This window comes from Rhyacophila brunnea, unplaced genomic scaffold (genome assembly GCF_057557595.1).
Source record: "Rhyacophila brunnea isolate RB1 unplaced genomic scaffold, BYU_Rbru_1.0 scaffold_1, whole genome shotgun sequence".
In the NCBI taxonomy this organism is placed as follows: domain Eukaryota; kingdom Metazoa; phylum Arthropoda; class Insecta; order Trichoptera; family Rhyacophilidae; genus Rhyacophila; species Rhyacophila brunnea.
In genome coordinates, this window is record NW_028232751.1 from 10,941,717 (window position 1) to 10,969,197 (window position 27,481).

The 27,481-nt window shown below is 33.0% G+C and overlaps 2 protein-coding genes across 9 annotated transcripts in view; both read right to left on the reverse strand.

Annotated features, from left to right (window-relative positions):
* Positions 1-7,033: 7,033 nt before the first annotated feature.
* Positions 7,034-27,481, reverse strand: part of DIP2 (disco-interacting protein 2) — a 218,131-nt gene continuing 197,683 nt past the window's right edge. For 5 of the 8 annotated variants that reach the window (XM_085941305.1, XM_085941318.1, XM_085941309.1 and 2 more), the window contains 13 exons: positions 25,616-25,744; positions 24,963-25,244; positions 23,592-23,993; positions 21,987-22,274; positions 21,125-21,530; positions 20,650-20,819; positions 19,798-20,001; positions 19,156-19,377; positions 17,054-17,262; positions 14,413-14,644; positions 13,743-13,867; positions 8,567-10,140; positions 7,034-8,077 (listed from right to left, as the gene is read on the reverse strand). In XM_085941305.1, the coding sequence (XP_085797431.1) occupies positions 7,825-8,077; positions 8,567-10,140; positions 13,743-13,867; positions 14,413-14,644; positions 17,054-17,262; positions 19,156-19,377; positions 19,798-20,001; positions 20,650-20,819; positions 21,125-21,530; positions 21,987-22,274; positions 23,592-23,993; positions 24,963-25,244; positions 25,616-25,744 (4,496 nt within the window). In that variant the 3' untranslated portion in view covers positions 7,034-7,824. The remainder of the gene's footprint in view (positions 8,078-8,566; positions 10,141-13,742; positions 13,868-14,412; positions 14,645-17,053; positions 17,263-19,155; positions 19,378-19,797; positions 20,002-20,649; positions 20,820-21,124; positions 21,531-21,986; positions 22,275-23,591; positions 23,994-24,962; positions 25,245-25,615; positions 25,745-27,481) is intronic. The other 3 variants (XM_085941312.1, XM_085941323.1, XM_085941288.1) reach the window with 1 other exon arrangement.
* Ptp61F (Protein tyrosine phosphatase 61F) overlaps positions 14,612-27,481 on the reverse strand; it is a 231,520-nt gene continuing 218,650 nt past the window's right edge. The window contains exon 9 of the mRNA XM_085941343.1: positions 14,612-14,644. The gene's annotated coding sequence lies outside the window, so the exon portion shown is untranslated. The remainder of the gene's footprint in view (positions 14,645-27,481) is intronic.

Below are 27,481 nucleotides of genomic sequence, written 5' to 3' on the forward strand. Positions count from 1 at the left end.
ATTCATCATTGTTCATTGACAAATGGATTCTATCATGGGCCCCACTCCTGAAGGGGGCCCCCAGACCTGGACCTTTGGCGGGCCCACCTACCTATCGCTGAAGTTAAGGGCAGTATGGTGCTCTAATGTAGTGTTTCCTAAATCATACACGGGAGTTATCATTCAAGTATATCAATCAAGCAGCGCCGTAAGCGACTTTTTACTATTAATAAAATAATGTGAAAAGTGCATTAGCAAACTAACCAAGAACTGGGTAAATAGATTTTTGTTTTATATCTGGCACAGAAATCATGTAAAAGTGGAAACTTAAAAACAATAACAAAACTTAAAAATGGGTGGAACTCTAATAATAGTTTAGGTTTAGACAATAGCTTGACAATGATTGCCCAAAAGATGACCAATCTCACCATTTTCACGACGTATGGGAAATTTGGGATTTAGCTGGGATGATAAAATACAAGACGTGTCATTTGTAATGCCTCACTATCTTCAGCAAAATACATAAGTTGAAGAATGAAAAAGGTAGAGTGTGGTCAATCAATGCATTCTGATACAGCCTACTTCAAATTGAAAATGTCTGGTCTATGGTAAATTAAGTCTTTATAAACATTGCCAACTAATTTTATTGTTCATCTTTTTAAATTATTTGGAATTTTAATAATCAATAATCCACAGTAAGTCAGCAATTAATACTAGAAAGTATTAATTATAATCTATCAAGTATGTACCTACCTTTCTTTTTTAATATGATTATAATTTCATATCAACTTGATAGATACAAAACTTAATGATTATTATTTTTCAAATAACACTGAGTACTAATTTATTTAAAAACATATCACATAGCTAGTCAATTAATTTGTAATCTCTTTTTAGAATATCATAGCTTCGATATTTTTGGAAAATCCTATAAATGACAAGATGAATCTTATTACCTACTTACAGCAAGGTCGTAATGAGGGCATATATATTATTTGATTTTGCAATCATTCAATAATAATAGATACTTTTGAAAAGAGCATAAATCAAAACAATATTTTTGATTGATTTTGAATTGACCATGACATGGTATGCATGCATGGTGACGTAATATACCTACTTAATATGTTACCATTTTATTTTGACATTTGTCATTTAGATTATTTACATATTTACAATATATTTTTATAAAGGCAAAATTATTTACGGACAAGACTAGTGTACTCAATTTGCAAAAAACCCAAGGAAGTTGTGGATATTAATTATCCCACAGCTCTCCATCTATAGATTGGCCATGGGACACTTCGTCAGATAAGTACATGCAGCTAAGACACACGCGTAATCCTTAAAGGCTGCCGCGGTATTATTTATTCTAGGAAATAGTAAAGGCCATTTAAAGGGTACCTAGGTAATAAAGTAATTTAGGCAGGCAATTTTACTACTTATTAGTGTAAGACGGTTGTTGATTTTATGTTGCGACGCAACGTTTATGAAAACGCTTTCACATGCTATTTTGGATGTTTGTCTCTTTAGTTCATATACCTAAATACCTACTAATAATTTTAACCGGTTAACCGCGTGAAATTACCCAGTTTTCGGTTAGTTTAGAAACCCGCGGTTTCGGTTATAACCGGTATCGAAGCTCTATTTCTGTGGGAGATTTTCTGAATAAACGACAACAGCTGTGTCCAAACAGGTGTTTGCTTCTAAATCTTGTACTACCCCCAACGAGCTAGTCTCAACAACGTCTGGGTGTTATTTAGCAACATCTTCATGAAACTCTTGAAGTATCCGTAGGGTTCAGGTGAGCCAGGTTTAACATTGCATCTTCACATCAGATGTGATGAGAATTTGTTTGGTTTCTTTATCTTGTCCTTTTTGATAATAACTTAGCACCCGCATCAGTTCTTAGAGCTTATCATACAGTTGCTCTGAGTTGTCATAACGTCACTGTAGGATTGGTTTCCCGAATAGACCAAATGTTCAGGAGACGAAAAACAAATTTCATAATCTTATATTTAAATACATGGAGATATTTAAATTGTTATTTTTACAGCATATGAATGATGTATTCATTACCATTACAAAGTAATTTAAAGAAAGGGATGGTTCTCGTCCAATTAGATACAAAAAAACATTCTGCATTAAGAGGTCGATTTTGACAAAAACGGATATTCGGCAAACCAATCCTATAGCGACGATAGGTTGCAATTACTTGCTACTGTAATGCAATACCATCAGAATGCAGGCCTTAAATTATAGGCATTTGGTTCTGACTGAGTATATGGTGATATCCTCAGGCAGTGGCGGCTCTCAATATAGGGATCCAGTGTGTTGTAATTGTATTATACTTACGTATAATGTGATAAATGTAGCTAAGCAGGTGTGAAGTTTTCGACTTCAAATAAAACATCATTTTATATGAATGTACATTTATTATGCATTAACATATTATGAAGTTTCACTAGTAAAATAATATTTATGTAATTGAAAAAATGTTTGTTTAAACCCATAAAATAACATTCTTTTCAAATATGGATATTTTTAAATTAAATTACCCATGTAAATAATAAATAAGACTCAGTCAAATGATATTGATGTGTATATTTACAAATGGTTTTTGCAGCGGAGTCTTTATAAATTAATCTGTATTCACGCACTGCAGTAAACTTAAATTATGCAGAATATTGTTTTATAAACACTAAAGATTTCCATATTAAAAAAGGTAATATAATTTTATAAATAATGTGCGTCCTTAATAATCAAAATTCACGAGACTACTAAATTTTATAATAATTCTTGTACTAATACTACTAGGGTTCAAGGGAAAGATCATTGACTACAATTTTATTCTTTGCCAGCGATTTTTCTCCACACCCATTGATGATAGAATAGACTCATTCCCATTTAAATCCTTCTGTATGTGATCTTAACATTCTACATTGTTATATTATGCAAATTATGAAATGCCCAATTAAATAGAAATATATATTAATTTATCTCTGATAAACTTCTGAAAATATTCTTGATATCCAGATATCAAAAATAGGAAGGGATTATATTAGCTGATGCAATAAAATCATTATGATATGAAAATGTATTATATTCAAAACAACGGTAATTGAATAGGCAAACACCAAATTGGCGCAGGCACAGTTTTATCATAGGTACATAATATAATATATTAAATATCATATTTTGCTGAATCAGGACAATGGGTAATGGTGGTGATATGGTATAGAATAGTAAAAATAGTGGGCAAAGAACTTACTAGACACCATATTACCGTTGGGTTTCTAGCGTATAAAACAAAAAGAAAACTTCAAATAATAAAAGGCAACTTATTTTTCAGTTGCCAAATCAGCATTTTAAGATTGACTATACTAAATCATTTGTTTATAAATGTGTGTTAAATTTTGCATAGACTAGAGCCTTTTGTATAAATAGCTTATTAATGGCATTATATTTTTATTAAAATAACATATGATTAATATAAGGTTGAATTACATAGTACGTAAAAAATTAATACAAATATTGCACTAAGTATTGTGCAACATTAAACATAATATGTTTAGTGGTTAGCATTGCAATACATTGTTTGAGCGTATTATTCTGACTAAATTCCAGTCTATACAATAAGTCAGTTCTATACAAACATTCATTTAGTATTTTAAGCTAATACCTCTTAATTATTTCAACATAAAAATAGGCCTTACGAATTAATTGCCATTCAAAAATATGTGTAAAAATACAATAGGCCCTAATTATTCTTTACTCCTTTACCTCAATTATAATAATAATATATACAATTTTATGTTCGGCTGGAGCATTCTGTATCATAATACAATTTTGAGAAGATGCTTTAAAGAAACCTTAATGATAGTGTATTTACAAATTCTTTTACTAAAAATTATTGTCACTCAATGTGTTTCACAGCTGCCCAGATGGTCAAGCCGGCTGAATACAACTGGTTAGTAATAACAAGCATAAATACTTTGCATACTCTACTGCCTACATAACGGATCTATACAGGAATTCTCTCAGTATCGACAAAGCTCCAATATCTCATTTCAAGATGAGATGAAGAATATTCAAACTCATCTATTAAAGGGAGAATGTAATAGAAAATCAGTAGAGGGAAAACATTCAGATAATTTAGCTATCACAATAAAAAAAATACTAATTTATCAAAAGCAAGTTAAATGAAAACAGTACATTTGGCACAAAAATAAGTATAAAGTGATTGAGAAAAGAGTTGTATTGAATTCATCATTTTGATATCATTTGTGACTCAGAATATAGGTACATTCAAATTATTTTATTTCCAATACACTTAATATAATATGAAATATCTTATCAATAGTTTAAACAGAAATAATACATTACATTCAATACAAATAATAGTACATATGTTTATTAAAATGGTAAAAAAACACACCCGCAGCTGGACAAATTAAACGTATTTCGGAATATTTAAAGGGTTTATAATCTCATTATGATATTTTTACCTGCAAGTTTGATACATGTTATATAGTTTTTTATAAACTCCTTTCTGCACTAGTCTTTGCTCATTTTGAATTACGTGAATGAGTGCAAAAGCATTCTTCATGTTTTATGATTATGCAATCCAGTGATTAATAATTTTATACAGTTAAAAAGTTTTTTTAATAAAATGGAAAATATGTGGGAGAAATAAATCAACGATTGCACTTCGACATTATCACGATTTTAGAATAATAATTTATTATATTATTTACTTAGATATTTTTTCATTGCATACAAATATTATGTGGAAATGATAATGTTTCAAATCACGTGAAAATTATATTACCAATACACGATATATTTTTTTTAAGCTTTAAAACACCAGTACCTGAGTGTATTTCTAATGTTAGGCACGATGAAAAGATGTTTAGCATATCAGTGTTGGTTTAAAATTGAACTCACCTCATTTTTTAAGAGATATTTACATTTTCTAAGAAAGTTTATCCCACCTGTCACTAGGTCTGAGATTAAATTTGTTATAATATATGACAATATTAGATAATAACATGTAGTACCTATACGCCCACTCAGGGGATTCTGTTATTATATATGTAATACTAATTTTAAGGAAAAACAATCACATTTTAAATGCATTAAATACTGGTAAAAACAATAACCAAACCATTCATGGCTCATAAAGTATAATATATATATATATATTTTTTAATTCAAGTAAATAAATAAAAATGGAATGACGTGAAAATAAATTAACAAATTATTTGTGAAAACAGTGTTTATTAAACTTTTCTACAAAATTTTACGAGTCTGTGTAGTTCGCCCTCCTGTAGCGTTGTTCATACTTCAAATAATAGTCGCAACCGAGAATTTTGTGATATTTAAGGGAGTGTTTAAAAAAGTAGAGCACCCGTATAGCAAAAAAATGTAAACCCGTTATGTTGAGCAATTGAAGAAGACAAGTTTAGCTTTTAATAATAATAATTGAAAACATTTCAAAAATGTCAGATATAAATTATACATACATAAGTATACCTCATTTTGAATAAATTATGCTGTTTTGAAGTATTAATAAATTGAATTAAAATTTATAATGATTTTAGAGTATTTTTTAAAAATGCAAGAAATGAATTTGGTGAAGTGCGGTGGCCAACCAGTAGCCAATGAACAAAATTTTGAGTAACCCTGGTTGATAACTAAACAATGGCAGAAATAAAACAAGAAAATTCTTGCGTAAGTAAATACTCAAATATTGTAAGAGTTTGAAACAAATTCGCACCCGCGGATCACATATTACAATGTGTGTAAAATACTTTTTGCTAAACTTTGCTAATCAATATCAGTTTTCATTGACTGGCTTTCTCTTAGGAATGCTTGTTTGTAATTTAAAAGTTTTAAGAGATTTGTATTTAGCTACACATTTTATTCTGACAGATAAGAATTCTGAATGTGTCTATCTAGTATTGATTTGTGTGAACCTTTACTGTGCGTATATGTGGATCAGTATTTTGTCAAAGTTTAGACTTAATTCTACCAATAACAGTACAGTGGAACCCCGATCTACCGTTCTTGCATAAATCGTTCATTTTTCCCGCCAAACACCCATAACAACAATGTTAAATAATCGTGCATTAACCGTTCCCCGATTTATCGTGTAAATATTATGGTCCCGTCACAAATATTTTCCGATTGACCGGTTTTGTTGAAAATTTTTCATTTTGTTTTCGTAGAATTATTTATGATACATACAGACCTTTCAATCGCGTTGCTTTGTTTGCACAAGTCATTCAGGATCACGAATTTTTATAGGTCGTAACTAAAATGCCCCCCACGAAGAAAACTAGAACTCTAGCTGAGAAACTGAAAATAATCCAAGACGTCGAAAAAAATCCAGGAGAAAAACGTGTTTTTTTTAAAAACAAAAATTATATATCCCGAATTTATCGTTTCCTGCATTTATCGTTTTTTTAAGGGTCCCTTGAAAACCGTAGAATTGGGGTTTCACTGTAATCAAAATAGCTATTATTCCATTTGAGTGAGTGAGTTTAGTCACATATGTTGATTTATAGATTCTTGAAATCTGTTCTGTCTAAAGTATATTATTACATATATTATTTCCTTTCATTTTACAAATTCGCTTTGTATTTAAATTAACTTATAGTGTATTTTTTTCATATAATGTGTATTTGTATATTATTTTTAAATGTCATGTTGCGAATGTATCGAATTGGCAATTTATGATATCCATAATATGTAAAATATATAATATTGAATTCAACCAGTGGGTGGTAGTTTTTCCTTGTCTTTGCTTTTTCAAGAATAGTGTTAATGGAAAAAAAAACTGAATTTATTGACAATATATTCTAGTTTTATCAACATTGAAAAGTACTCATAAATGTTCATAATTATACATTACATACATAAAAGTAAATTGAATACATATATATTTTTATTATTGTAAAAAAATCTATTTGTTACTTATACTTAATAAAATTGAGAATGTTTATAAAATTTGTATGCAGGGCAGTGATAAATTACATTAATTTTAAATTTTCATTTGTATATTGGAGAAGTTGGGTTTAATCAAATATGTATATTGTTGCCAACGTTTACTAAATACCGATAACCATTTTTATAGCTATTAATACTAGTAATGATATAAAAATGGTTTTGATATTACAGAAGGATTCAAAGAAAATCAATTTTAAAAATGCATGAGTACCCTGGAAAAATTGATGAGACTAATAAATCAAAATTTCTTAATATTACTGTATTTAGATTCGGTTTAAAATATTTTGAGGATTTAGTGAATCAATAATTAATATGTACACGAAACACATAAATTTTGATCATAAGATTTTCTGGAAAACACATTAGTGACATCAGTAATAATAATTATAGCTGATTATTGCAATCGTTTGCTTAACAGGTGGTCCTCAAAATATTTACATATTAATTAGGCTTTCTTCAGAATGCGCATTGATTCATATGAATATCACTAGTTTTCAAAGTGGCGGATGTTAAATGGATAGATGATAAATGTGTTGTGACAATTTGATACATTTGACACATTTTCATTGAATCATGAATCAAAATATCCTCCGGAGTTGCATTTTCCGAATTAACTTTTTGGGTAGCCATATCGTACTACTACATACTAGATAAATTTACATATTACATAGTTTAATATTGCGTAAGAAATATTGGTAAAAATTTTAAAACGAGATTAATTGTATCGTCAACCGGATTTCCGACCTGGTGTTCTTTTGCGGTGAGAGTAATTATTGTGATAATATGAAGAGTATAGAAATGATGACTACCGTAAGTGAGAGAACAGCTCCATATTTACATGTTGTAAGCTATATAAATAGCATCAATTTGATCAGAGAGGAACCCGTCTCTCAAATGCATCCTCTGCTTCTCGCCCCTGGAGTTGATGGGGACGACTCCAGGATCCACAACCACCACAACTCCCACTACGAGGTGGTGTTCTTCTAAGACTGCGTTTGTGACTAAAGGCACCAGGTTCAGAGCTTCGCTGTCACTGCCATCAAGCTCTGCTACTACCACTAGGAGATTAGTCCAAGTGAACACAGCACTGAAAGAGAAAATATATCTATTAAAACATTGTCGTACGTACGTGTAAACTCTTTATTTACGTTTAAATTTTCTCAGCGCCACACAGTGACATCAGGGAAAATATCATCCCAACCCATTTCCCAAAAAAATCATATAGGTTGTCACATATGTACATATTCGTTGACCTTTAGTAGGCAGATCATGTTGCAACTGAAAACAATTGCATTTCCATGAAAACTATTCTTATAAGTTGTAGTGTTAAAATTATTTCATTTATTTGTTGCCTCTAAGTAGTGTATGACTTGCCTACCCCCGTGGGACTTTACTGGCTCAACGTCTCAACAGTTGGTCATGGAATTAAAAATTTACTATCCCAAGCACTCTTGGAAAAGAAAGTTGTACTCAACTTAACTGTTAAAATTCAACCAAGTAGGACTTTTTTATAATAATACAAACAGAAATATAAAACATTTTAAATTTGAATAGTAGAGTAATCGCATTAACTTACCACTCTGCTATTTTCTTATGACAGCGCATAACAGAGTTTTCAATATCTATGGGATGATAGCGCATTCCCCGCATGATCACAGTTTCATCAAGGGCACCAACTACAAATACAGCATCTTGTTGATCCGCACCATCAGATGTACCCTCAGGATCACTGTCTCGCCCTTCTCGATTGCCTTCTTCTCCAGTACTTCGAGGAGCTCCTTCTGTCCGTCGCAGGAAGCCTAAATATCCAGTTCTTGCATAAACTTCACCTGTACTTCCAGTGACTAGTCTTGCATTGAAATGATCCGCATAATCACTTTCATCTCCATAAATGGTAAAATACCCGCTAGCGTTGTGACTTGACTGTACCCAAACCTCTCCTAAATGGGAGTCACCACATTGTCCTTTTGTTTCTGGATTGGCAATAATCACTTTTACTCCGGGTAATAATTTTCCTGATTCCATAACACATAAAGAGTGTGGGCTTCCTCTTTCCACCAGTGATACACGATCATTTCTCAGAGCACGAAGATCAACGTACACTGTGGATGGTTCAGGACTAGAAGCGCCCTGCAGGCAAATTGCTATATTGACTCTGCACCCAAATGAAGTAGATACTGCTCTCGGACTTAGTCCCAAAGCCGAAAATAATTTTGAGAATGATGCGGTGAGATTGATTCTAGGTCTTTCTTCTGCGACAGCAACACATGTTCTCACGCAGCCCAAATTTACTCCTCTGGTTTTTAATTGATCAACAGAACTACCAAGCCCTTTGGTGCACAATTCCATTACACCGTAAGAGCAGAATGTGTCGCGAACTCTGTATTGAGAGACTGCACTCAGCCATAATGCAGGATTGATTTCAACTTCTGATGGTGGTATGAGAATTGAGTGGTGACCGGAATAAATACTACTTAGACACCATAATGCAAAGCCTAGTCCACAATACGGATCTAAGCATAGTGCTATGTGTCGAGATGGGTACAGTTCACAAGCCAATTTCATTGATCGGCACAACGATGTAACTGCTGCATGAGACATTTTGATTCCGGCTAGCATTCCTGTAGTAGATACGCTGAAATCTAAATACGCCAACATCTCTGCAGTTGGAGCTCGGTACATGATAGGGAGTTTCTTTTTAGGCATATCGTCAGTGTCTAAAGTCATTGGCCATGACTTAATATCAACAACATTGCTAGCTTCTTTAGATTTAAGAAGTTTTATGACATTTTGGTTAGAGAGGACTAGTGCAGATTTGCTCACATCTACTATCATTCTCACAGTGGGCAAAGTTGTTTGCAGGTTTTGCGGATGAGGTGGCCTAATAGTAACAGGAACGGCTCCAACATAAAGGCATCCATAGAATGCACATATTAGTTCAAGACCTGGTGGAAATATAAGGGCGACGTGTTCTCCTGTATTTACACGACCTTTCTCGAGTAAAAGATTTCCAATGCGTTCAGCTTTTTTGTGAAGTTCAGAGCAAGATAAAGTTTTGGCAACGGTTCCTTTAGAATTGAGGAGGGTAAAGATGATGTGGTCAGAAGTACTCTGCGCTCGCCACCGAAGAATCTCCGATATAAATTGGTACTGAAACATACAAAGAAAATATTGTAATAATACTCTTCAAAACTAATGATCTCTCATTATAATAATTCATGTCTGGTAAATTATACATAAACAGTAATAATTGTACATTATATACAGTTATGGTTGGTTATTACGATCACGGAAATAGTGAGATCTCGGATGTGATGAGTAAACATTTGTTGACATTTTAGTTTATGATTTTCTCCATACATTTATTCACTTTTATAACGAGCTACTTCTCGGGTATACCGAGCAAAACTTTACTGTTAATGTATCGATCGTTTAAAACAACATGTTCGACCCTAAGCAATAAAATCTGACCCGAGAAGTTAACTAGACCAATGCCGCCGGGATCGGATTATGTTTATGACATTAGTTAAGTGTCTAATTGGTGTTTTCGCCTACAACATTGAAAAAACCGGCGCATATGGTTGAAATTTCATGTAAAAATCCAAGCTCTGTGAAGTCATTAGGTACCTAACAGCGCCGGCGGCTCAGCACTTCACTACAATAAACAACTTCTTTTGTAGTTTATGAATGCCATGCTTGTTTCGGGGATTTTTACGACGGTTTTCAGATTTTTTATGTTCTATGCTTAAATAGAAGGTGGTGCGAAAAATGTTATATACCGATATAACGAGTAATGCTTGTAACGAGCAAATTCAGTCGGTCCCATCTTCCTCGTAATAACCAAGTTCGACTGTACATTATGACTGTAAATAATTAAGTATATATTGAAAAATACAAATACAAAAGTCTACAAATAAGCGAGCCGATTATATATTATCCAAATAGATGTATCTATACAAATTATATAAGATTTTGGATTCCACTTGGGTTAATTCTAAATTAGATGAGAAATTGATAATATTTTCTAGGTAATCAATTAACTTTTACTGATTGTTGCTTAAATTGATGTTAACCCTTTAACAGCCACTGACGAGTGGTTCTCGTCATGGGCGTCTACTTTCGTGCGCCCGTGACGAGCGAAACTCGTCGCGCCGTTTTTGAGCCTAATATGAGTCATATATTTATTTTTTCAATTTTAATACGTGTATTGACATCTATGGGCAAGCTCTGCAGGCAGAAATGTTTGAAAAGTCAAATACATCGCGAGAATAAAGGGGATTCCCGAGAGGCCCGTTCAGGGTTACCGATTTCTTCCCATGTACTGAGAAATTTTTGACTCATTAGTTCGCACCGCTATCGCGTAATAATTGGTCGTCGGTATGATAGTCTGATTTGCGTTCTAATTGAAAGAATTTGCATTTTTTCTTATTGAAATTTAATTTGTGTTGAGTTACGAAGTGTTGTGAGTATTTATATTTATATTTCGCGTATGATTTGCGTATACAAGTGTTATATTTACGAGTATACTTATTGAATTGAAACATTTTCGATGTTTTCAGATTGAAAATTTTATTAGTGTCGAGTGACTAAGTACTGTGACTATTTTTATTTATATTTTGCATTCAATTTGGACAAACAAAAGTGTTATATTTACGAGTTTAGTTTACCAATTTTTCCAATTCAAAATGGATGAATATTGTGAAGATGGTGAAATTGACAATCTTTTAGAAACGATTGAATCTGAAGACGATAGTGATGATTCCGAAGTTGATGAAGTTGACGATACTTTGGAAGTTGAAGAAAATGAACCAACTACATCCGAAGCTACTGAAAGGCCGACATTTGAGTGGAAATCGGATTTATTTGACCCGCGCGCATTTTCATTCGATGATACTGAATCGGGATGCAAAGGAGATAGTTTAGCTTCGGATGCAATTGAAATGGATTATTTCAAGTGTTTTATCCACATTTCCTTTATTGAAATGATAGTGCGAGAGACAAATAAACAATTTAAATTTGCTACAAAAAATATCACGGTTCTAAGTGATCGTTTACGACGATGGATAGACTGCACAACCGACGATATATACACATTTTTGGGAGTGTGCATGCTCATGTCACGTAATTCTCGCAACAAAATTACTGAACACTGGTCTATCAAAAGACCGTTGTTTTCACCGTATTATTCCGAATCAATGTCCAGAAATCGTTTTGAGCTCTTGCATCGAATGTTGCATTTTAGCGATAATGAAACCCAAATTCCCGGAGATCGATTGTACAAGATAAGACAGGTCTTGCAAGAGCTGAAAATTTCTTTCAAACAGTACTTGTATCCTTATCAAAATTTGTGCATCGATGAGAGTCTTCTTCTCTTCAAAGGGAGGCTTTTATTTCGCCAATTTATCAGAACGAAGGCAAGTCGTTTCGGCATTAAAATTTTCGTAATGGCCGATTGTAAAACTGGTTTTGTGTTAGATATAATAATTTATACAGGGAAACAAACAGAAATTCAGAAGAAAAATTACATCGGAATATCAGGCAACGTTGTGGTGACATTACTTGAACCGTACTTGGAACGAGGACATACGCTTTTCATCGACAATTGGTACAGCAGCCCAACATTGTTCAAGTACCTGTATGACCACCGGACAAATGCCTGCGGAACCGTGAGAAGAAATCGAATTGGGATGCCGAAATTCGTAAAAAAATTGAAGAGAGGGGAAACCGAGACATTTCACACTGACGAAATGATGGCATTGGCGTGGAAAGACAAAAAAGACGTGACAATGTTGACCACAGTGCACAAGAATGTATTCAAACCGACGGGAAAAGTAAACTATGTGACAAAAATTCCTATTTCAAAACCCGAGTCCATCGTGGACTACAACAAAAACATGGGCGCTGTAGACCAAAGTGACATGATGCTTTCATCCGTAAACTCATCACGAAAAACCCTGAAATGGTACAAAAAACTTTTTTTCCATCTATTAGATTTATCATTACTGAATGCGCATATATTGTACCAACAAAAAACTGGTAAAAAACAGCCCTTAGGTGACTTTCAGTTGAACGTTATTGATCAACTGATTCAAAAACACAAGACACATCCAAAGACAAATTTGAAGCGGAAGGTGCCGCTACCCACTAGGCTTACGGAGAGGCATTTTCTGGGTAAAATACCACCCACGGACAAAAAAAATAGTGCCACCAAAAGGTGTTACGTATGTTATAATACAAAAAACAATAAGAAACGTAGGGAAACGCGGTTTGTGTGCAAGCAATGTGACATTGCACTATGCTTTGAACCGTGTTTCGAAATTTACCATACGGAAGAAAACTTTTAAAGATGTTTATGTGGACAGTGAAAATAATACTGATATTGCAAAAAAAAATGTGTATTTGTAAAATTTATAAATTTTTTTTTTGAATTTTTTAAAAATATTTTTGAACTATTTCTTGTAAATTCGCAGTGTTGTGATAACCCTAACCTTGGTGCAAATTTTCCGACATTTTCGTGAAATTATGAATGAAAAACCCTTTCGACGAACTTCAAATGATGTCTCATAATATGTAAGTGCTAGATATAAAATTTTCCACTGATATTTTTTTTTTTTATATATTATTTAATTCTTGGGCCCTGGAGATTATACCTAGTATTATCAGCTGGGCTGCTAAAAGGTTAATAAGTGTTTTCACCTAAACAAAAGACAAGGCAGCCTAAAACAAACAAATTGACGAGCGGTAAAACTCACTTTTCTGGCAGCATCAGAGTCGTCTGTGTGCCCCATGTCGCGGCCGTGAGCAGAAGCCAGCCGGTTCCCCTGCACCAGGTTACCCACGATGACCGAAGCGGGCCCCACGTCTGCAACACACTCGCCTGTTGTCGGTGCCACACCACACAACACACGGGTAAACATTGCCAACTAACAAAGAGGTAACTGAAAACTAATCTACTTTTCTGGCAACAATTTCGCTCACCAATTTTGCAACGCCTTTGTGTTTCAGATTTCAGATTCAGTTTTAGATCTTTTACATCCCACAATAAAATTTGACAACCAACAATAATAATTTTTTTCTCAAAATGTTCACTAAGATTATTTCAGTTACCTTTATTGTATAAGTTGTAGAGCAATGTCGGCGGGATTTTATATTTTAAGATGGGATATAATCTCACAAATGATGATTATATCACTAATAGAAAAAATATTATATCTTTTCATAATAAGTGAGAACTTTATTAAAATGGCAACAAATCTTTGAATTGGTAATTTATTGATGAGAAATAATTTGTTTTTACAATGAATTCTTAAAAGCCATTCAAATATAATACATTTAATGAAAATATTAAATTTAGAAGTAAAATATAATGGGTATTTAGTTTAATATCAAGATAAGATTATAATAAAATGGTATGGGTCTAACCTGAATGTATTTCTCTAGGCTTAGGCAGGTTGGTAACACAGGTGTGGGGACAAAGCAAAACATTAGCTGGGTGCAGTGTCCCTTCTAAGAAGCGGCGCTTGCATTCGGAAAGGTGTATGCCTCCCAGCGGCGTCTTTGGCAGATAATTGGGCTGCACCAGAGCCAAGCAGTAGATGCCTACTTGATGGATGGAGTCCACTGCCTGTAGTACGCGTGACATCCATTGGAATGACTGCAGAAGAAGAAGATGCACATGCAATATAAACAACGATTGCCCATGAAACTATGACGGTTAATTTATTCGGGAGTGTATTATGCAACTATTTTCACAATAAAAACTGATGTCTCTTTATGTTTTTTCACAATAATAAGTATTCCAGCGCAGTATTACACGCAGCAAGTGATAAAACAGCAATACCAATAAATATATGCAACATATTATGCAACTGCAAATTTTAATGCTTAGTTTGAACAAAGTGTGTAGGTATTAGAAATAGGCAATTTCTTTATAAGACTGTAAAATAATATAATTATGTATCTTATTCATTTCAATCTAGCTAAAATTATCTGATGAAAACAAGGATTCAATGGTATTAAAACAATATGAATAAATCTTTTGTATCATGCTATTGTATTTATAATTTACATTTAATAATTGTTTTTGTGTTATATATAATATATCAGTGGCGAAGGGTGAATTGGTAGGCTATTGAGATTAAACATAAATGGTGCACACTAAACTTTGGCAGTCATATGTATTTGTTTTCATTGAACCAAGACTACAAACTACAGGTAATATTGGTTAGTTTTGAAAATTCATTTAAACCCTGCGTAAACCAAGCTGTAATAAATAGATAACAGTCAAAAAATATTTATCTATCAATAAAATATCTAAAATTATGCATACATGATATTTTATAGATAGTGAATATTATTTATCGAGTATGGTTTGGTTTACACAGGGCTGAATTTTTATAAATTAACTAACTCCATCCGTAATATGAATTCTCAATTCAATGAAAACAAAAGTGTGGACTATTTAAGTTGGATCTTAACAGCCTATCTCCACCCGTTGCCACTGATAGTTATATAGGTGATTGTGATCTGATTTGGAGGAAAATATTAACAATTTGCTCACTATAATTAATACGAAATTTTACTAAGTATGTTATTTTCTGAATGTCAAAATATGTATTACATTATTATAATATCAATATGTACATGAGAAAACATATTGACTATACAGACAGAAAAGAAAACAATCGCGCAATAGATATTAAAACCATATTATAAATTAATAAATTTATCAAATACAATCCAAAATAAAAACTGTATTAAAGTAAAACAAGAATACATAATTGGTTAATGTAGCATTAAAAAAATATTCTACAACTCTAAAGATTATTAATCAATGAAATAAAAGCATAAAAATATGCATGTAAACAAGATATCATGCAGTATGTTATCGTAAACAATGTTATTAATTATATCGCAAGTAAGATAATGGATAAAGTATACCCATTACAACATTCTAGAATAATCTAATAATTTCAGGCTGTCCTCTATCGCGCCTTTGATATCACATGGCGGGAAGCGATGACAAAAATGCAATCACATTTTGTATAGGATTTGAGTACATATCAATAATGTTATCTTAACAATATCATTTTCAAGCAAAAACACAGAAAAACAGGTGTGCATATTTTTACAATTAATTGCTGATATTGTAAAAGTAAAAAAAATATATAGCGTAAGCGCTTTATCAAAAATAAACATAGATAATTCTTTATGGTTTCTTTATATACCTTTGGTAAAACCTTAATTAATTAATTGAAAGTAGCGATGGAATGATATAGGAAATACGTTAATATGATAATATCATATTATATTAACATATTATTACGTAATAGGATATCAAATGTATTAGAATATGTGTACTAAATGTTTTAACCTGTATAAAATCAAATTTTTTCACATTAATTAATAAATTGATGATAATGAATAAAAGTGATGTGATCTTTAATGATTGGAGCTAGTATCCCGGTAATAGGGAAGGTAATCATAAACACTTCTTGTCATGAATTGAATAAGCTGCCATCTAGAAAAATTAAGGAACAATACAATAATTAGAAACTTTACGCTACATAATGCAAATCGCATGACATTTAATAAATCAACATAATTGAGATGGTGGGAGATTAAGGTAATTTACATAATATAATATCGCTTGCCATAAGTAGAATACAATGACAAAAACCTCAGAGGACATAAGAAAGGAAAGGAAGACGACAAAGATTTCAGTTGCTTTAGATATACATGAAAAAAGCTATCTTGATACTCCTTTACATACATGAACCTGTATATGTACTGATATTATGCTTACATAATTTCAAGTGGCTTTCCTTCACTGAGTACATGTCCTTGGCAATTAGAAAGATTAAATCAACGCTAACTTATTAAAATATTTTTGGATAAACTTTTTAAATAGTTTTACTCTAAGATTATTCTTTGCGTATCGGACATGAATATTCCAACAGATGAATATGATAAGCTATTTTATTGGCGCAAGTTGTTTGAATTGAAGGGATTTTTCTGTTCGTCATAGTGGTAGTTTATTTTTTTGAATAAAAGTCCATTTCACCTCTTCCTCACTGCAATCAGGCCTTTGTTCTGCAATTACACAGATACGGTCGTCTCTGAGAACTCGAATGCTGAACACTGCAATTCGTCCCCGGTAGATGAACTTCATCGGTTCTACTGCCAACACAGTCGCTATGATGTCGTCCATGTTATGTTTGCGCCCTGTCACTGTCATCAGACCATCACGGGACCCGCAGATGAACACCAAACCTAAAAAAAAGTCAAACGGTGAGAACTTACAGTGAAAACAGTGAAAAAAGTGTAGATAGCTATTATTAATCTCCCTCATATAATATTAATCTTCTCTTGACTTTGAATAAACTGTGTATCTGCTAAGCATGATTAAAACCAACTCATACATATTAGCCACTTTATTTTTGAAATTATTTTACACTTAAATATATACCAAACAGTCGAAGCTGTTTTGGATTCAGTATAAAATATTATATACATATTATGTATTATAACATAAAAAAAATTGTATTTGTTACACATGTATTATTCTTCAAATTTCATCTACAATAAATAGGTATTTGTATCTATATCTCTCAAAACTACTATTAACTTCTAAAATACTTTTAACATAACAGTATTTTTGCCCAAATCTGGAAAACATATGGTTGCTAGAGCCAATACAGTGAAAGAACGAAGGCCAACCAACTCCTTAACCAGATAACTGCTGCCAGCGTCTTAGGACGCTCTTCTATTCTGAGAACAAAGGGCCGGCCATACAAAATGCATGTCCAAAGACAATCCACGTAAAACGCAATATATCAGCCGAGGTTGATATTTTGAAGAATTCAAACATGTTACCCATATAGCGACATTTCTTAGGATCATGGTGTAATACTTACATTTGACATTTTCTATATTATAATCAATGAAACGTCGAATTAAAAAAAAGCTTTCTTGGGTTACCGAAATGCGTCGCTAAGTAGGGTTGTCCCACGGACGCGATATTTATCAAATCATACGCCGTGATTCCCGTTTACTTATGGTAGATGCAATCGAAATTATGGTTTGCTTATGCATACGAGAATCGGGGAATACTGTGATTCCTGAATACTACTACTGAATAGAAGTGACACAATTACAACTTGGCATACATAGCAGTTGAATATTCGTAGTCGTGTTTGACGAATCTAATTCGGTTTCGCGGCTGAAATATTTTTACTTTATACTTCATTTCTATTATGATAGTTTTAAAATAATTACTTTCAGACTTTTGGCATTTTTTTCGTAATTTAAGGGTATGATTTCGTCATTGAATGTAATTTTTTAAACCTTTGTAGCTGTGTTGTGTCGGTAATTGTTTATTTTACAAGATATTAGTGTCGCGACTAATGTTATTCGCATAGTGTTTAACTTATTTGACTTTTTTTGTATTATATCTTTCTATAATAAGTCAAGTTTCTGGGATATTTGAACTTTTTTACATATAAACCATTTGATCTTCTGCGAAGAGAGTCAAGGTATGAGTGCAAACAGTGTAAAGTGGCGCTCTGCGTTGATCCTTGTTTTGAGACATTACACACGGTAGAAGACTAGAATTTTTTTTTTAATTCGTTATATTTTTATATCATGGTTTTATGATTAAAGTAGCATATTGTAGAATTATTTCTCATACATAATCACGTTCTCATCTTTACTGTGTAAGTGTTGTGACAACACTGACGTTTTGTGAAACATTAAGTTTGATTTATTTGGATAAATGACGGCGTAAATAGACACATCGTGTATTAATTTGGTAAGTCTATATAATATAGTATTAATATAATGCCAAAAAAAGTATTTTTACTAAGGGGTATTTTTTCAAAGAAAATCGTGGCTCTCCGTATACGGCCATACTAATACCTCCCGACATAGAACATATTAAGTTAAATTATATAAACCGATAAAATATTATAATATATAACATAATTAGAAATTAAATAAACGAAACTAGTTTATTTTTTATTCCATCGTTTTGATGAAGAAATCCGAATACAATAACGATAGTCTGTTATTACTACAAAGATAACATTTTGCTATTGTGATTCTTTAGTATTTATCATCTTGTAGCTAAGAGGTGACTATAAATTTTTCAAATAATATAAATCTGACCTCCGGGGCCTAAAAATCCTAGAAGTCCCGTTCGAGTATAGGTCTGGTCATTAATAGGATTGCCATCTGCTGCAAGGGGTCGTAGTCCAAAAACACTGGTAGTTAGACCTTGGAGACCCCAATAACCGTTCCCAGTACCTCCAGACATCACGCATATTTCACCAACTTCATCTGTCTTGCACAAATAGGAAGGTCCATCCATCCTAACTACAGCAATGGCGGCTGCAAAATATATAAAAAACATCATTATAAAAAAGTCATTCACTAGGTTCCATTCTTTTTTTGTTAGCTATTTTAGCTATACGGCAATAATGTTAAAACTGAAATAACAAAAATATTTGTAAATTCTCATACCAATCAGGTATTTGATGATACAGTTTGTGACTAACTTTAAATGAAAATGGGCAAGACACAACTCAATGAATAACAATCACTGGAGACATCTGGATTCCAGGATTTGCAAGAGACAGAAAACGTCTGAAAGGTAGATTCGGAGACCACTGGTTCAACAGGGTAGTTAAGTTCTCTGAAATTAAGTGGCAATACATTGGCAAATAAACTTGGAGATGCCTTTACTCAGCAGTGGATTGACCTGGATTATGATGATAAGTTTGTAATTAGAAAAAAAATCGAAATACTCACACCCGGGCATGACTTGGCCACAGTCTTGCAACGTCAGAGAGGTAAGTGAGTTTTCTTGGTCGACCCGCACAACGCCGTGAGATAATCCTGCCATTGAGAGAACTCCTCGGCCGGTGGAGCCGCCAGCTCTACCAGCCCGTCGTACAGATACCGTCAGCGCCTCGCTTCCGCAAGCACATGGGCAAACTGATTCTGCTCGCAGGCCTATCAATATCAATTATTATCAAATGTTTATATTCAAATAAAAAAACAATCAAATTTATTTAAAAGGTGGTTTAAATTTTTTGAAGTGAAACTTCATTATGCACAGTACAGCAATTTCACCAGTAGACTAATTCAGTTGATTTGTAACAGTAAACTGTCACAATATGTAATTCGAAAAATACTTCAAACCACGATTTACAAAGTGATTCATTCCAAAACGAAATGTTCTAGTGAACAAAGCCCAAACATTGTTTGATAAGGTGAGTAGATTACCGAGTGGCAAGGGCTGTTAGAGGCTCCATGGAGTATCTACCAGGAAAATTGACCATGCAGATAGATTGAAAAGTTTATTAAAAAAATACATTATCACTTACTATATTGTTACTATGGCATTGCAAAACAATAATTATGTATTGACCGCTTTGAGTATCTCATTTACAATTTTTAATAATTAGAGTTATATGTATTGTTATATCTTATATTATGTAAGCAAAGTTAGAAAAATCTAGATTTAAAATATAAGTATAATACGTATTAGTTTTTATCTGCGTACGAACGAGGCGGTCAATTTTCTGGTCTATTTAGGGAATGAACCTGGAAGATGATACCTCCATGATGAAAACATATTCATGTAGTAATTTTACAAACCTTTAGCAGAAAATACTGATAGGAATTGATCACAGGAAGAAAGTGACCAAGGATTGGCTCCATCAGCCACCAGAAGCAGTCTCAGAGATTGAAGAGATATGTCTTTATGATCTTTGGTTGCTAAAAGTCCCCAATGGAGGTCTCGTGATTTTACCACAGCAATACTTGCTCTGAAAATTGAAACACGTACATAATAATTTTAATTATAATAATAAACATAATAATTCTATAAATGAATTAAGTAGGTACTCTCTTGTTTAGAAAGCATTAATACAACATTTGCTCGAGGTGCGCAGCATAGAAAAGGTTGAGAACCCCTGGAACAATGATTGGAACCTCACTGTCCACAAATAACCTTTGTATCTCGAATAAATGCTAGTCGGTGACAATTTTATTTCAACCATTCTCAATCTGTGATGTGGATCTGAAATTTACAGAGTTAGAATCAATGTTCAAAAATTAAAAATATGCTGACCTATATTTAGTTATCATATGCATCCATGATGCAGGGTTGACTTTCATGAGTGCATACGGAATGAAAATGACATGCATGCCATTCAGTACGCTGGTGAGCACGCCATGCCAGAGACCAACTTCTCTCTTGAAGTCCAGAACGCACACCATGTTCTCGCCCTCTGTGTAATTACAGGCAGCGGTGAGAGCACGGCAGTGAGCCAACATGGCAGCACGCGAGACAGTCACTCCCATGACAGAGCCGTCGCCGTCAGACGTGTACTCGATGTAGGCAGGTGTATCATCAGAGAGCATGGCTGGCGGGAGCCAGTCACGAGGAGCTCGCGGCAGGTGCTCTGTGACAGTCCATTGTAAACGGGGCCATCCTTTGAAGCCAACCACTTCACCGGTAGTCGATTTTGGTAAACCTGAAAATGGATAACAGAATAAACTCATTTTTATATAGAATGGGAAGAAGCAATAAGAAATTTCGGTTTTTAATCTATACTTGATTCAATTTGCAATGGTAGTTAGATGAAATAATCATGTTATCCTGTTTTATTTTTCATCCCACCCTGACCCGCTCTCCTCACATAATGACAGATAAAATTTAGTTGACATTGGTCAGAATAATATAATGTTTTACAACTTATCGGTGGTATTTAATTTTATTATTTATAGTGTTTTTGTGCTTTGTTCTGATGTCATCAATTAAGAAAAAACCAAACGAAAACAATCAACATAGATATGTAGTTACGAAAGATGGACCATGTTATATAAAATACATCATAATATGTCATTAGTCAGTAAGTTTATAAAGTAAAACATGTTCGAAATTTTCCAATAAATGTACAATTGAAATGCGAATGAAGTGTATTATATACCTTTATAGCAGGCATCAGACGTAAGAGCAACATGGATGCCGGTTGAGCCAAGCAGAAAACCAATCTGTTGTGACCCAGCATCACGACGAGTAAGAGGAACTTCCACAGCTACAGGAACAATACCAGCTTGGAGACAGCCATACCAGGCGCACATAAAATTGATTGGGTCATTATTTGGATAGACCAGAGCAATTCTTTCACCGGGTTTCAGTGCAGACTCGGTCCCTTTCCAGAATGTTTTGTTCAGAAGAGCATATGAAATTTTTTGAGATCGGCTCAACAACTTACCTATAAAATTTTAAAATTATATTAGTTTTCACTGCAACATGTAGGTGAAATGACTGATGGTTGAAATTTTGGATGTTCACTGTAAATATAGTAAATTGCCTGAAAATTATTTATTGCTAGAATAGTATATTTTAGCCCTGACGCATGAGAGATTGTTTTACCGAGTGTGAGGGATCAAGGAAATAATTACTTAACAGAAGCGAGACAAAAATAGACTCCTTACACCTGCTGAAACGACCCCACATGTGTTGTGACAAAAAATACTCCTTTATTACTTAACAGTGGTTTCCAAACATTATGTTACTACGCCTCCCTTTAAAAAAAAATCTAATCTTGACGGCTCCCCACCCTTTATTTCGTTAAATAATACAGACACCTTTTTAAATAGCCAAAAATGTACTACTTTACGGCCCACATGTTCAACGTAGGTAAAAATGAATGAGTAAATTCGTGATGTCTGTTATACCCGGGCCCACAGACTCTTTATAAACTATGGATTTGCAAAATGCAAATGTGTGGCTACATCTGTGTTAAATTTTTCACGCCTCTCTTTACAACACTCCACGCCTTCCAGTTTGGAAATCGCTGACTTAAACGATGTTTATTTTTCTTCATTTTTTAAATAATTTGGTAAAGTCTCTCGAGCAAAAATTAGTTCGATATTTGGCCTTATGACACTGTAAATGTCATAGTAAAGTGTGTTTTTAAATAAGTAGATGGTTAAAAAAAATCACTAGAATTAATCCTATGTGCAATAAAAATGGTATTATCTATATTTTCCATCTAAATGTTTAAAACTAGCTTAAACTTAAGTAAACAAAATTGGTTTTATTTTAATGATCAAAATGATAATTTAAATTAATTTAATACAGTTTAAAGGAGATTTATAGTTACAAAAACTGATAAGTCCACATTTAGCAAAAATCTAACAAAAATATATATGTACATATGAATTTGTATTTGACAGGTGATTTCATGCAATATCCACTGATCTGAATATTCAAAATCCACCAAAAGCATTCAAAAAAATGCTTTAATTAAATTGATACAAATTATTACAATATTATTTTGTAAAAATTTCTTTTGCTTATATTTCTTGCAAATAGAGGTTTTATCAACTCATAAAAATCAACATATTGTTCTAATTATAAAATAGAATATAGTGTAAAAAAGAAACTACGTTAAAACTAAACTTGAAACACAAAAGCATCCTTCACCAAAAATATGGAATTGTAGACTTACAGTTTTTGTTAATAAATGCCTCAGAGTTTGCGAATACCTATTGTTATAAGAAATAATATTAAAATATGCCCATACCGTATGTTAATGAATTGCTCATTTTTCCATTAGGATCAAGTACTGTGGCGACGGAGGCTTTGAATGAAGCAGATCCATATCTTTGAATTGCTGCTTCCAAATTTCTAGGAAGTCCAGAAGGCACGACAAGCTGTTCACCAATAGCTGGAGTCATCACTCCTCCTTCGGGTTTAGGGGCATTTGGATCTTTGGGATTCGCTGCAATTTCCAATTCGATGTCGTCATCTTCATAAAATTCTGGCAAAGGCCTTCGTTTGGGCCTTTTTAGGGTATTTAATAGTTGTTGTATTTTAGCAGACACCTTCCACCTGGCAGTACCATTATCATCGGAGCCAGGCCGTCCACACCGGTTCACTCTATCTGTGTGTGTATGTGTATGGGTTACGTCAGGCCCTTGACCCCCTGAAAATGCAATAGTTTCACTTACAGACTGTAACTGCTAAACTAGCAAGTTTTATGCATTCAATGACCAGTGAAGACAGTCAGCCCCAATTATTGGTATTCAATTAATTGGATTGAGTAGCATCACTTTGGTTTTGCTTAAATTTATATGATGGCTCTCCAATGAGAGTAAACATGTAAGTTAAAACAAATATTTGAAACAACCTACTTATATAGACAATGAATGTACGCATCATTTTCTTTACAAATCCTATACAAATTATTTGAAGTAAGTTGTTTCAAAGAACTCTTTAATACATATTTCAAATGTGACATAGAATAGTTCTACATTCAGCTGACGAATGGTAAACTCTATGGTTAAGTTAAATGAACAGATGTAGTGTTTATATACAGGAATGCTAGTTGGCTATGAAGTTGAAGCAAATTTTGATTCATAACCTGTGTATATAACTGTGTGGGCTAACCACCAGGCGTTGTCGACGCACAGTGATCCCCTCTAGCCCTGCGCATACATATCTTACATTGCCTTATTACTCCCGATTCATTTCTCTCCATATCCAGACATTACACAACCTACATGGACTGCGTGTGGTTATGCTCAACCACTGACTGTATAATGGGCTAATAAACGCCGATGATGGAGGAAAATGTCATGATATTTTTCAAAAAAGACATACTACCCTGCCAGTAAAAGTTGCCTCGTTTTCAATCAGGTGATATTAACAGTTTATTTTTATAAGGAATACCTAATTACTAGCCATTTAATCAACCCTTCGGGACCAAGCTTTTAGTATAATAAAAGAATTTGATTTGACTATGCTAATTATATACAGACTCCAATCTATAGATTTAAAAAAGGGTGTTCCGGCATCACTTCAAGCATGATCCAAGATTTAAATGTTCAACTATTAGTTCATGCATTTCTTTGAATCAAATAGCGTAACTGGTGACGCAGTTATATATACTTACAGGGTCTCAAGCTCATGACATCAGCTGAATCAGTAGTATCTCGGTGTTTTCCTCGTGGAGGTGGCGGTCGCCTGGGGGCCCTTAGAGGACCTTGTGAGGCGGGTGGCGGAGGAGGGGGCGGTGGGGATCCACCGGTAGAGGAATCACTGTGGGCAGATGGCGTGGCGATCAAAGGCGCAGCACACGGTGGCGGCAGTGCGGGTGCCCTTTGGGATGGAGCCTGGTGGGATCCAATGCTCCCAGCAATCTCATTTGCCACGCTGTCATCATCGGAACTAGACGCTGTAATTTGACATAAAATGTAGTACCAAAATGTAAACTGAAATTATTTTACTAATTATATCTTATAATAATAAATAATTATTCTCTAATTTTACTCTCCAAAATGGGGCATATGGGCCACCACAGACCACGGTGAGTATCCATCTAAATATTTTTTTTGGACCCCTCTGCCAAAATACAATTAAACCATATGACATACCTACATACGTAAATTTAATACAAAAACTTAAAATTTTAAATTCGGAGATATTGACCATCGGTAGGGAGGTAGTTACCTATTATATTTTGAAATAAATTAATAATATATTGTACTTAATGACTACTTTACTAATAATATGATAGATTCAAAGAAATGATTTACAAAAAAATACCTGTATCATGTCGGTCTCTGTCAGGGCTGTCAGCCATTACCGAAGTCCTCTTGGAAGGCATTGGTAAGGAAGGTTTCGGCCGACTCTGCATAGCAGCCAAGGCTTGCTGTACTGCTTCTTGTCTGACTTCTACCATGAACAATAAGACAGAAAAAGTCACAACAGATAGGCACATTAATAGATTAATTTAAGAAACACACGATTAATGACATTATTACTAAACTTCTTATAGTACCTATATGATAAGAAATTGTATTATCGAATCACCAATAGTAAATAATGAAGTAATAGACAATAATGATAATATTTTTAATAGCTTTTAAAGGGTGTAAGTGCCCTGGGTTGCCATTACTTCAGGTTAAAATTATTTTCCAAATATGGGATTACTAATTATTATTACTACTAATGCGTGGATTTAAAGATTTCGTAATGTAAAACTGACAACATTTTAGGATATGTATTTGACTAGTATTAGTTGATATAATAATTTAATTAATTGTATAAAATAAATCTTAAATCATATTTTTTAGAAATGTCCATATACGTATTTTATAAGAATAATATTGTTCAGTTCATATTTATAGGGAAGATTGGTTATCGATTTATTTCTACAAAATAATATTATATTGGTCTCATTTACCCGTTGACTTAAATTCGTCTTTTTGTATGAAACTTATACCTATTTTAAAAAAAGATCGATGCGTATAAATTGTGTTAATAATAATTGATCAAATATTTATATATTAATATTTGTGTAGATATTAGTTATGACATAAAAAACGTATTATATTTAAATTGAAAATCAACACAGTGTGAAGTCTATCCTATTTTTATTTTACCTAAAGAAATATCTATTTATACCTATATATAAACATTTTATTATATAATCATGTATATATTAAAGTCATTCGTGTATAAAAATAATGTATTATAAAATTTTGATATAGTTTATTATTACGCATGAATAATACATACAAAAAAGCCGATGTTGATATGCATAGAAACTTAGCCGTATAATACAAAATATTAGTAAGTATCTAAAGGCAATGATAAAATCTCACTAACATTACAATGACTAAATTTTATTGTAGGCATGCAATTTTTCCAATACAAAAATAAATAGGTATGAAATGAATGGAGACATGCAAAAATGGCAATATAAAGCGGCTGGAAATGAAAAATCACTCACCTGTGAACAATTGTAACGTTTCGAGCTGTTTCTTAACCACTTTAAATGAACATTATATTGTAATAATATTAGTGTTATATTAATAAACCTCAATGTCATCTTCAAGAAACGGAGCTAAACCTCGTTAAATAATATCGACTTAATAATAAAATAAATGAATCAATAATTAATGTAATGATAAGCAGAGATTTCACTCGCGTATCAGATAAAAATATTTATAATTAAGTATTTCTTTTATTCAACGAATAATTCACAAGATTTAAGAATGTACCATTCTAATTATTGAACATACTTACACAATGTTTAAAAACATTTCTGAGAAAATATATTATAACCAATAGAGAAATTTTTTTGAAAAAAGTAAGCCACCCGGCAGGAATCGAAATTGCATCTCTTGGGTTTACGCCCCGTCCGTGCATTATCTTCTATGCTACGAGGTGACATACTAATAATTACGACAAATTTTAACTTTTGGCATTTTAATACCTGCAGTGTTTTTCAAAATTATGTATGTTCAATAATTAGAATGGTACTCGTACATTCTTAAATCTTGTGAATTATTCGTTGAATAAAGGAAATGATTAATTAAAAATTATAAGCAAGTTCGAGTAAGTTACATCATAAAATATTGGAGAAATCCGTGACGACGGGTAGTAATTGAAGTAGTAGGTACCTAC